This window comes from Marmota monax, unplaced genomic scaffold, assembly GCF_021218885.2.
Source record: "Marmota monax isolate L192 unplaced genomic scaffold, Marmota_monax_Labrador192_F-V1.1 WCK01_AAM20220418_F8-fsc00180, whole genome shotgun sequence".
NCBI classification, from domain to species: domain Eukaryota; kingdom Metazoa; phylum Chordata; class Mammalia; order Rodentia; family Sciuridae; genus Marmota; species Marmota monax.
This window is the reverse complement of record NW_026693881.1, coordinates 2,242,634-2,254,980: the sequence shown is the minus strand read 5'-3', so window position 1 is coordinate 2,254,980 and position 12,347 is coordinate 2,242,634. Positions and strand designations below refer to the sequence as shown.

General features: G+C 38.7%; 2 protein-coding genes across 6 annotated transcripts in view; one reads left to right on the top strand and one right to left on the bottom strand.

Annotated features, from left to right (window-relative positions):
- Positions 1 to 12,347, top strand: part of Fancc (FA complementation group C) — a 187,682-nt gene that overhangs the window by 55,901 nt on the left and 119,434 nt on the right. The gene's annotated exons all lie outside the window — the stretch shown is intronic.
- On the bottom strand, positions 3,612 to 4,133 carry LOC124105550 (mitochondrial import receptor subunit TOM5 homolog). The gene has a single exon (XM_046462732.2). It carries the CDS (start codon positions 4,082 to 4,084, stop codon positions 3,929 to 3,931), a length of 156 nt encoding a protein of 51 aa, XP_046318688.1. The 5' UTR covers positions 4,085 to 4,133; the 3' UTR covers positions 3,612 to 3,928.

The window sequence follows — 12,347 nt, the reverse complement described above, 5'->3', positions numbered from 1 at the left end:
TTGAAATTACTGGAACCCTGAAGACTCAGTCACCTCATTTTACAATGAGGAGCTGCCCAGAAACTGCCTCACTGTTTGGGCTTGAGCAGGAACTGCCTTATTCCTTCCTGCCTCATGAATTCTTGTGGATTTAATATTTTTCGAACAACTCAGGCAAAAAGTAGAATATATGTACTGTTTCAGCAGTTTAAAACTGCCTGTTATATCCATCAAGTGCTTTTTCTCTTGATTATCACTGATAACCTGTAATATTTGTTTCTTTTTTTCCTTACCCTGGGGATGATGTCACTGTGGTAAAAATGCATCTAGGAGACATCTTGAAAAGCACACAACCCAGCTCAGATGCCATTGAGCTTGCCAACGCCCCAGCGCCGCTCCTCCGTCCCCCAAAGGCTCCTTGGTCTTTGTAGGGTAATCACTAGTCCACTGTGCCTGTTTGGGGCTCGTGTCCATGCCTTAGGGTCTCCAGTGCTTAGGTTGGCATGTCGCGTCTCCTGGTGAACTGGACCTACCATCATGTGAAATGATCCCTTTTTGCCTCTCACGGTTGTTGCTCCAAAGTCTGTTCAGAGCTGTTTATTTATTTAATTCCCTTGGTGTGTGTAAGCGGCATTTCTTCTGTCCTTCTTTTAGCCTCTCTGTGTTCCCACACCTGTATGGTTGAGATGTATCTTTTTTTATCAGTATATAGTTGTTTTTTTTTTTTAAACCAAAAACTGGTAACATTGGGTTTTGATTTGGAGATTTGGTCTGTTGGTTTAATCCACTGGCATATAGGATAATTACTAATATATTTGAGTTTAAACCCACCGTCTGACCATGTGCTTATTTATTATTTATCTTCTTGGTGTTGGCACTGAAGCCAGGGCTAGCACATGCTGAGTCTTCCCTTTGCCACTGAGCTGGCCCACACCTGACCACATGCTGTTCATTGTCTTATCTGTTCTACACTTCTTCTTCTCTACTGTCTTGCCCTTTGGGGTGGAAGTTAGTGGTTTTTTTTTTTTTTAAAATTTACAGTTTTTTTTTTTTACTTTGAAAATTTGGATATAATAGGGTGTCTTATGATTCTGTTAATAGATGCCCTAAAAATTACAATAGCATTCTGGAATTGTTAAAGCCCAATGTTAACACAATGCAGGGACCTTAGAATTCTTCACTCTACCATTCTGACATAGTGTATTTATATATTTTAATTTCTGCATTTACTTAAAACCCCAAAGTGACATCATTATTTTTTGTACATCTTGAGCATTAATTGGTTTTCCACACTTTACCTACCATCTTTGCTGGTTTGACCTCCTTTTCCTAGCTCCGGACTTGCACCTGGATCATTTCCCATCTGCCTGAAGAGTATCCTTTGTGGCAGGTGCATGATGGAAAATTCTTTCTGTTTCAGTGTTTCAAGAAGGCTGTATTTCACTTTGGTTCTTGAAGAATGTGGCAACGGGGTGTAGAATTTTAGGCCAACCCTTTTTCCTTTTATTGCTTTGAGGGTAAGTTTTTTGGTCTCAATGTGTTTCTTTTTTTAAAAAAATTAATTAATTAATTTGTTGTGTATGACAGCAGAATGCATTATAATTCATATTACACATATAGAGCACAATTTTTAATATTTCTGCTTGTATACAAAGTATATTCACACCATTCATATCTTCATACAAATATTTAGGGTAATGATATCCATCTCATTCCACCATATTTTTTACCCCCATGCCCTCTTCTTTCCCCTCCCACCCCTTTCTCCTATTTAGAGTTAATCTAATCCTCCCATGCTCCCCCTCCTAACATGAATTTCTCCTCATTTCCACTATGAATCAGCCTCCTTTTATCAGAGAAAACATTTGGCATTTGGTTTTTTGGGATTGGCTAACTTCACTTAGCATCATATTCTCCAACTCCATCCATTTACCTGCAAATGCCATGATTTTATTCTCTTTTATTGCTGAGTAATATTCCACTGTGTATATATACCACATTTTTTAATCCATTCATCTATTAAAGGGCACCTAGGTTGGTTCCACAGTTTAGTGATTGTGAACTGTGCTGCTATAAACATTTATGTGACTGTATCCCTGTAGTATGCTGTTTTAAGTCCTTTGGGTATATACAGACAGAGGAGTGCAGTAGCTGGGTCAAATGGTGGTTCCATTCCAAGTTTTCCAAGGAATCTCCATACTACTTTCCAGATTGGCTGCACCATTTTACAGTCCCACGAGCAATGTATGAGTGTACCCTTTTCCCCCACATCCTCTCCAACACTTATTGTTGTTTGTATTCTTAATAGCTGCCATTCTGACTAGAGTGAGATAAAATCTTAGAGTAGTTTTGATTTGCATTTCTCTAATTGCTAGAGATGTTGAACATTTATATATATATATATATATATATATATATATATATATACACACACACACACACATACATACATACATATATATACACATACATACATACATATATATTTGTTGATTGAAGAAGTATCTGTTCTGGTCCTTGGCCCATTTATTAATTGGGTCTTTTTTTTTGGTGTGTGTGTGTGTGTGTGTGTGTTCTTTATATACCCTAGAGATTAGTGCTCTATTTGATGTGCGAGTGGTAAAAATTTGCTCCCAAGATGTAGGCTCTCTCTTTGCCTCATTGATTGTTTCTTTTGCCAAAAGAAGTTCTTTTGTCTGAATACATCCCTTTTATTGATTCTTGATTTTATTTCTTGTGCGTTAGGAGCCTTGTTAAGGAAGTCGGGGCCTAATCCCACATGATGAAGATTTGGGCCTACTTTTTTCCTCTATAAGCCACAGGGTCTCTGGTCTAATTCCTAGGTCCTTGATCCACTTTAGGTTGAGTTTTATGCATGGTGAGAGATAGAGGTTTAGTTTCATTTTGCTGCATATGGATTTCCAGTTTTCTTAGCACCATTTGTTGAAGAGGTTATCTTTTTTCCAATGTATGTTTTTTGGCACCTGTGTTTATTTACATAACTGTGTTTATGTGGGTTTGTCTCTGTGTCATCTATTCTGTACCATTGGTCTACATGTTTACTCTGGTGCTGATACCATGCTGTTTTTATTACTATAGCTTTGTAGTATAGTTTAAGATCTGGTATTATGAGACCTCCTGTTTCACTCTTCTTACTAAGTATTGCTTTGGCTATTCTGGGTCTCTTATTTTTCCAAATGAATTTCATAATTGCTTTTTCTATTTCTATAAGGAATGATGATGGGATTTTAACTGGAATCTCATTGAATCTGTATAGCACTTTAGGCAGTATGGCTATTTTGATAGTATTCATTCTGCCTGTCCAAGAGCATGGGAGATTTTACCACCTTCTAAGGTCTTCTTCAATCCTTTCTTTAGTGCTCTGTAGTTTTCATTGCATAAGTCTTTCATCTCTCTTGTTAGATTGATTCCCAAGTATTTTATTTATTTATTTATTTATTTATTTATTTCTTAATTGCTATGTTTATTAAAAATATAGACTAATAGTCCTGTGATTAAATGTCATTGTGGTTGGGTGCTGACTTCATAAGACATAATTGTAAGGGCCTCTTCACAAGTATACTCTGGACAGAAGTAAAAATGTAAACAGAAATGACTGACAAGACATGCCATTTCAGACATAATCCCCTTATAATTAATGAAAGGGAGTTTGACACTATTTACATTCATACCAACATTCAGAGGCCAAGTATCACAAGCATAAGGTCACACTATAATTACAAGATGTCTTTTCATACTTTCCAAATTGTTGTATATTTTAGCTATGAAGGTCAGTATTCATAGCCCAACTTGTTCTTAACAAGTAGAATTTTTATGTCCATTCAATCAAAGAGTCTCTTACACCATTCTGGGCCCATTCATTTGCAGATAGGAGGAGAAACTGTAACCAGGTTCTTCATATCATGCATGTACTTGTGATGTCCAATCTTCATATGCTGTCCAATTTCTTTAAGATAAATGGAGTGACTCTCAACAGGGCCACGTAGATAAGGAAGTTCCTTATGGAGGAGATCACGTCCTCACGCATCTTCCGCTTCATCTCCTCCGGATCCAGCTTCGGCGCAAGGCCCTCGATCCGGAACATCGCCGCACTGCCTCACCAGCTTCCAGCCGCAGCGTTCAGTTCTCCGGTCCTCAGTCTTATTTTTTATTTTTTGAGGCTATTGTGAATGGAATAGTTTTTCTAATTTCTCTTTCAGAGGATTCATTACTGATGTATAGAAATGCCTTTGATTTATGTGTGTTGATTTTATATCCTGCTACTTTGCTGAATTCATTTATTAATTCTAGAAGTTTTCTGGTGGAATTTTTTGGATCCTCTAAGTATAGAATCATGTTGTCAGCAAATAATGATGGTTTGAGTTCTTCTTTTCTGATTCGTATCCCTTTAATTTCTTTCGTCTGTCTAATTGCTCTGGCTAGAGTTTCAAGGACTATGTTGAATAGAAGTCGTGAAAGAGGGCATCCCTGTCTTGTTCCGAGTTTTTAGAGGGAATGCTTCCAGTTTTTCTCCGTTTAGGATGATGTTGGCCTTGGGTTTAGCATAGTAAGCTTTTATAATGTTGAGGTATGTTCCTACTCTCCCTAGTTTTTCTAGTGTTTTGAACATGAAAGGTGTGTTGTATTTTGTCAAAGGCTTTCTCTGCATCAATTGATATAATCATATGATTCTTTTTTTTTTTTTTTTTTTAGAGAGAGAGATGAGAGAGAGAGAATTTTTTAATATTTATTTTTTAGTTTTCGGCGTACACAACATCTTTGTTTGTATGTGGTGCTGAGGATCGAACCTGGGCTGCACGCATGCTGGGTGAGCGCGCTACCGCTTGAGCCACATCCCCAGCCCAATCATATGATTCTTATCTTTAAGTCTGTTGATATGATGGATTATGTTTATTGATTTCTGTATGTTGAACCAAACTTGCATCCCTGGAATGAAACTCACTTGATCATGGTGCACTATCTTTTTAATATGTTTTTGTATGTGATTTGTCAGGATTTTATTGAGAATTTTTGTGTCTATGTTCATCGGGGATAATGGTCTAATGTTTTTTTCCCTTGATGTGTCTTTGTCTGATTTTGGTATCAGTATGATGCTAGACTCATAGAATGAATTTGGAAAGGTACTTTCCTTTTCTGTTTCATGAAATAATTTGAGGAATATTAGTATTAATTCTTCTTTGTAGGTCTTGTAGAACTCTGCTGAGAAACCGTCTGGTTCTGGGCTTTTCTTGGTTGGTAGGCTTTTGATGGTCTTCTATTTCCTTGCTTGAAATTGATCTATTTATTTATTTATTTATTTATTTTTTTTTTCCATGTTTCAATAAGCTTTATTTTCCAAATAAGAGATGGCCCAGATTTGGTCTGTATACAGTAGTTTGCTGGTCCCTGGATTAGGAAACTGAACGTTGAACATATTTTTACAATTATAATTTAAGTCTTTAAAAGAGTTATTATCAACTAATGTAAATGACTAAGAATTACCACTTTTCATGTCTTTTGCAACAAAACCTTCATTGTATCACTGATATCATTTGTTAAGTTTCTGCTCAATCTTCAACGATTATAATAGCATAACTGACAAAACAAATCATGAGAAACCATTCCCTTGTTTAGATACATCTGAGGCTTAGACTCCTAAATCCTTTACTAGAATAGTAAGTAAATAAAAGTTTGATACAGAGACATTCCTTAAGCACATAGCTATGCTTTAATTTGTGTGGTTTTTCCGTGGGTGTTTGATGTTTGTTTGCTACTAGGGATTGAACCCAGGGGCACTTAACCACTGAGCCACATCCCTGGCCCTTTTTATTTTTTATTTTGAGACAAGGTCTCGCTAAGTTGCTGAGGCTAGCTTTGAACTTGCAATCCTCTTATGTCAGCCTCCTGAGCCTCTGGGATTACAGGATCCCTGGGTTTTTTTTAATTTGGTTTTTTTTTTTTTTTTTTTTTAAGATATAAAATGTATACATGATCATTGGTTAAAAAAAAAAAAAAACTTGAAATCATATAAAGTTAATAATGTATTCCTTCACCATCAGTTGTTCAGATACAATCACCAATTGTTTGTTATATATAGTCCCAACCCTTTTCTGTATATACCACAAACAATCATCAAAGGCTATACTTATCTGTAATATTCCCATATACACATAAATATTAAATATGGTTTCATCTACTATACTTATTTTTTTTTTTTATAATTTTTTATTGTGGGTTGTTCAAAACATTACAAATTTCTTGACATATCATATTCCACACTTTGATTCAAGTGGGTTATGAACTCCCACCTTCACCCCATACACAGATTGCAGATTCACATCAGTTACACATCCATTGATTTACAAATTGCCATACTAGTGTCTGTTGTGCTCCGCTGCCTTTCCCATCATCCACCCTCCCCCCTCCCCACCTCTCCCCTCCCCTCCCCTCCTCTCTCTCTACCCCCTCCACTGTATAACCCTGAGGGTCTCCTTCCATTACCGTGCAATTTCCCTTCTCTCTCCCTTTCCCTCCCACCTCTCATCCCTGTTAAATGTTAATCTTCTTCTCCTGCTCTTCGTCCCTACTCTGTTCTTAGTTACTTTCCTTATATCAAAGAAGACATTTGGCATTTGTTTTTTAGGGATTGGCTAGCTTCACTTAGCATAATCTGCTCTAATGCCATCCATTTCCCTGTAAATTCTATGATTTTGTCATTTTTTAATGCAGAGTAATACTCCATTGTGTATAAATGCCACATTTTTTTTATCCATTCGTCTATTGAAGGGCATCTAGGTTGGTTCCACAGTCTTGCTATTGTGAACTGTGCTGCTATGAACATCGATGTAGCAGTGTCCCTGTAGCATGCTCTTTTTAGGTCTTTAGGGAATAGACCAAGAAGGGGAATAGCTGGGTCAAATGGTGGCTCCATTCCCAGCTTTCCAAGAAATCTCCATACTGCTTTCCAAATTGGCTGCACCAATCTGCAGTCCCACCAGCAATGTACAAGTGTACCCTTTTCCCCACATCCTCGCCAGCACTTGTTGTTGTTTGACTTCCTAATGGCTGCCAATCTTACTGGAGTGAGATGGTATCTTAGGGTGGTTTTGATTTGCATTTCTCTGACAGCTAGAGATGTTGAGCATTTTTTCATGTACTTGTTGATTGACTGTATGTCCTCCTCTGAGAAGTGTCTGTTCAGGTCCTTGGCCCATTTGTTGATTGGGTTGTTTGTTCTCTTATTGTCTAATTTTTTGAGTTCTTTGTATACTCTGGATATTAGGGCTCTATCTGAAGTGTGAGGAGTAAAGATTTGTTCCCAGGATGTAGGCTCCCTATTTACCTCTCTTATTGTTTCTTTTGCTGAGAAAAAACTTTTTAGTTTGAGTAAGTCCCATTTGTTGATTCTAGTTATTAACTTTTGTGCTATTTGTGTCCTATTGAGGAATTTGGAGCCCGACCCCACCGAATGTAGATCGTAGCCAACCTTTTCTTCTATCAGACGGCGCGTCTCTGATTTGATATCAAGCTCCTTGATCCATTTTGAATTCACTTTTGTGCATGGCGAGAGAAAGGGATTCAGTTTCATTTTGTTGCATATGGATTTCCAGTTTTCCCAGCACCATTTGTTGAAGATGCTATCCTTCCTCCATTGCATGGTTTTAGCCCCTTTATCAAATATAAGATAGTTGTAGTTTTGTGGATTGGTTTCTGTGTCCTCTATTCTGTACCATTGGTCCACCCGCCTGTTTTGGTACCAGTACCATGCTGTTTTTGTTACTATTGCTCTGTAGTATAGTTTGAAGTCTGGTATTGCTATACCGCCTGATTCACACTTCTTGCTTAGCATTGTTTTTGCTATTCTGGGTCTTTTATTTTTCCATATGAATTTCATGATTGTTTTCTCTATTTCTACAAGAAATGCCATTGGGATTTTGATTGGCATTGCATTAAACCTATAGAGAACTTTTGGTAATATCGCCATTTTGATGATGTTAGTTCTGCCTATCCATGAACAGGGTATATTTTTCCATCTTCTAAGATCTTCTTCTATTTCTCTCTTTAGGGTTCTGTAGTTTTCATTGTATAAGTCTTTCACCTCTTTTGTTAGGTTGATTCCCAAGTATTTTATTTTTTTTGAAGATATTTTGAATGGAGTGGTTGTCCTCATTTCCATTTCAGAGGATTTGTCACTGATATACAGGAATGCCTTTGATTTATGCGTGTTGATTTTAAATCCTGCCACTTTGCTGAATTCATTTATTAGCTCTAATAGTTTCTTTGTAGAGCCTTTTGGGTCTGCTAGATATAGAATCATATCATCTGCAAATAGTGATAATTTAATTTCTTCTTCTCCTATTTTTATGCCTTTAATTTCTTTCGTCTGTCTAATTGCTCTGGCCAGTGTTTCGAGAACTATGTTGAAGAGAAGTGGAGAGAGAGGGCATCCCTGTCTTGTTCCAGATTTTAGAGGGAATGCCTTCAGTTTTTCTCCATTCAGAATGATGCTAGCCTGAGGCTTAGCATAGATTGCTTTTACAATATTGAGGTATGTTCCTGTTATCCCTAGTTTTTCTAGAGTTTTGAACATAAAGGGATGCTGTACTTTGTCGAATGCTTTTTCCGCATCTATCGAGATGATCATATGGTTCTTATTTTTAAGTCTATTGATGTGGTGAATAACATTTATTGATTTCCGTATATTGAACCAGCCTTGCATCCCAGGGATGAATCCTACTTGGTCATGGTGTACAATTTTTTTGATATGTTTTTGTATCCGATTCGCCAGAATTTTATTGAGGATTTTTGCATCTAGGTTCATTAGCGATATTGGTCTGTAGTTTTCTTTCTTTGAAGTGTCTTTGTCTGGTTTAGGTATCAGGGTGATGTTGGCCTCATAGAATGAATTTGGAAGTTCTCCCTCCTTTTCTATTTCCTGAAGTAGCTTGAAAAGTATTGGTATTAGTTCTTCTTTAAAGGTTTTGTAAAATTCTGCTGTATACCCATCCGGACCTGGGCTTTTCTTAGTTGGTAGTCTTTTTATGGTTTCTTCTATTTCCTCAATTGATATTGGTCTGTTTAGGTTTTCTATATCCTCCTGACTCAATCTGGGCAGATCATATGACTTAAGAAATTTATCTATGCCTTCACTATCTTCTAATTTATTGGAGTATAAGGATTCAAAATAGTTTTTGATTATCTTCTGTATTTCTGAAGTGTCTGTTGTGATATTGCCTTTTTCATCCTGTATGCTAGTAATTTGAGTTCTCTCTCTTCTTCTCTTCGCTAGCATCGCTAAGGGTCTGTCGATTTTGTTTATTTTTTCAAAGAACCAACTTTTATTTTTGTCAATTTTTTCAATTGTTTCTTTTGTTTCGATTTCATTAATTTCAGCTCTGATTTTAATTATTTCTTGCCTTCTACTTCTTTTGCTGTTGTTTTGCTCTTCTTTTTCAAGGATTTTGAGATGAAGTATGAGATCATTTATTTGTTGGTTTTTTCTTTTTTTAAGGAATGAACTCCAAGCAATGAATTTTCCTCTTAGAACTGCTTTCAATGTGTCCCATAGATTCTGATATGTTGTGTCTGTGTTTTCATTTATCTCTAAGAATTTTTTAATTTCCTCCTTGATGTCTTCTATAACCCATTGATCATTCAGTAACCTATTGTTCATTCTCCAATTGATGTATGCTTTTTCCTTCCTTCTTTTATCGTTGATTTTCAGTTTCATTCCATTATGATCAGATAAGATGCATGGTATTATCTCTACTCCTTTATATTGTCTAAGAGTTGCCCTGTGACATAATATATGATCTATTTTTGAGAAGGATCCATGTGCTGCTGAGAAAAAAGTGTAACTGCTTGATGTTGGGTGGTATACTCTATATATGTCAATTAGGTCTAGGTTATTAATAGTGTTATTGAGTTCTATAGTTTCCTTATTCAACTTTTGTTTGGAAGATCTGTCCAGTGGCGAGAGAGGTGTGTTGAAGTCTCCCATGATTATGGTGTGGTGGTCTATTAGACTCTTGAACTTGAGAAGAGTTTGTTTGACGAACATAGCTGCACCATTGTTTGGGGCATAAATATTTATGATTGTTATGTCTTGTTGGTGTATGGTTCCCTTAAGCAGTATGTAGTGTCCCTCTTTATCTCTTTTGATTAACTTTGGCTTGAAATCTATTTTATTTGATATGAGTATGGACACGCCTGCTTGTTTCCGAAGTCCATATGAGTGATATGATTTTTCCCAACCTTTCACCTTCAGCCTATGTATGTCTTTTCCTATCAAATGCGTCTCCTGTAGGCAGCATATTGTTGGGTCTTGTTTTGTGATCCATTCTACTAGCCTGTGTCTCTTAATTGGTGAGTTTAAGCCATTAACATTTAGGGTTATTATTGAGATATGGGTTGTTCTTCCAGCCATATTTGTTTATTTCTGTTACTAAACATTGTTTGTTTTCCTCTTTGATTATTTCCCCCCCCCCCTTTACTGTCCTACCTCCCACTGTTGGTTTTCATTGTTATTTTCCATTTCCTCTTCCTGTAATGCTTTGGCGAGAATGTTTTGAAGAGATGGTTTTCTAGCTGTGAATTCTTTAAACTTTTGTTTATCGTGGAAGGTTTTAATTTCATTCTCCATCCTGAAGCTTAATTTTGCTGGATACACAATTCTTGGTTGGAACCCATTTTCTTTCAGTGTTTGAAATATGTTATTCCAGGATCTTCTAGCTTTCAGAGTCTGTGTTGAAAGATCAGCTGTTATCCTGATTGGCTTACCCCTAAATGTAATCTGCTTCCTTTCTCTTGTAGCTTTTAAAATTCTCTCCTTATTCTGTATGTTGGGCATCTTCATTATAATGTGTCTAGGTGTGGATCTCTTATGATTTTGCACATTCGGCGTCCTGTAGGCTTCTAGGATTTGGGATTCTGTCTCATTCTTCAAGTCTGGGAAGTTTTCTTGTATTATTTCATTGAATAGACTGCTCATTCCTTTGGTTTGGAGCTCTGTACCTTCCTGTATCCCAATGACTCTTAAGTTTGGTCTCTTAATGTTATCCCATATTTCTTGGATGTTCTGCTCATGGTTTCTTAACAGTCTTGCTGAGCTGTCTATGTTCTTTTCCAGTTGAAATACTTTGTCTTCATTGTCTGATGTTCTATCTTCTAAGTGTTCTACTCTGTTGGTAGTATTCTCCATTGAGTTTTTAAGTTGGTTTATTGCTTCCTGCATTTCTAGGATTTCTGATTGCTTGTTTTTTATAACCTCTATCTCCCTGTATAGTTGATCCTTTGCTTCCTGGATTTGTTTGCGTAATTCGTTGTCGAAGTGATCTTTCATTGTCTGATTTTGCTGTTTAATGTCTTCCTTGATACTCCAGATCATCTGAAGCATGTATATCCTGAATTCTTTATCTGACATTCCATCTGCTGCAGCTGTTACCTCTTCTAAAGTTGCGCTGACCTGCATTGCTTGTGGTCCTTTCTTTCCTTGTCTTTTCATGCTGCTTGCGTATCTTTCCTGCAGGTGCGGGCAGCGGCTCTGCTCTCTCCTTATTCCAATTGGGGTGTCGTGGCTACCACACCGGCAGGTCACTGGGCCTGTTCTGGGAGCTGGTGGCGGCTCTGTTCTGCCCCTACTCCAATTGGGGTGACGAGTGTACCACGCCGGCAGGCCACCGGGCCTGATCCGCCGGTCGGTTGCAGGTTTGCCTACCCTGCAGGCGCGGGCGGCAGCTCTACTCTGCCCCTACTCCAAATGGGGTGACGTGTCTGTCGTACCAGCAGGCCACTGGGCCTGTCCCGCTGGTCGGTCGCAGATCTGCCCACCTTTCGGGCACGGGTGGAGGCTCTGCTCTGCCCCTACTCCAATTGGGGTGTCGTGACTACCCCGCCTGCAGGACGCTGGGTCTGTTCCTGGCAAGGGAGGCGACTCTGCTCTGTCACTACTCCAATTAGGGTGGTGTTTGTACCACGCCGGCAGGCTCCTGGGCCTGATCCGCCGGTCTGTTGTAGGTCTGTCTACCTTGAAGGCGCGGGTGGCGGATCTGCCCTGCCCCTCCTACCACGCCTGCGGACCCCTGGGCCTGATCTGCAGGTTGATCACTGGTCTGCTCACCCTGCGGGCACGGGTGGCGGTTCCCCTCCGCCCCCACTCCAATTGGGGTCACGTGACCACCACACCGGCAGGGCCTGATCCGGGCGTGGGATAAGGATCTGCTCTGCCCCTACTCGAGTTGGGGTGACGTGTGTACCACACTGGCAGGCCACTGGGCCTGACCCGCCAGGCTGTCACAGGTCTGTTTACCTTGCAAGCGCGAAGGGCGGCTCTGCCCTGCCCCTCCTACCACGCCCATGTACTACTGGGT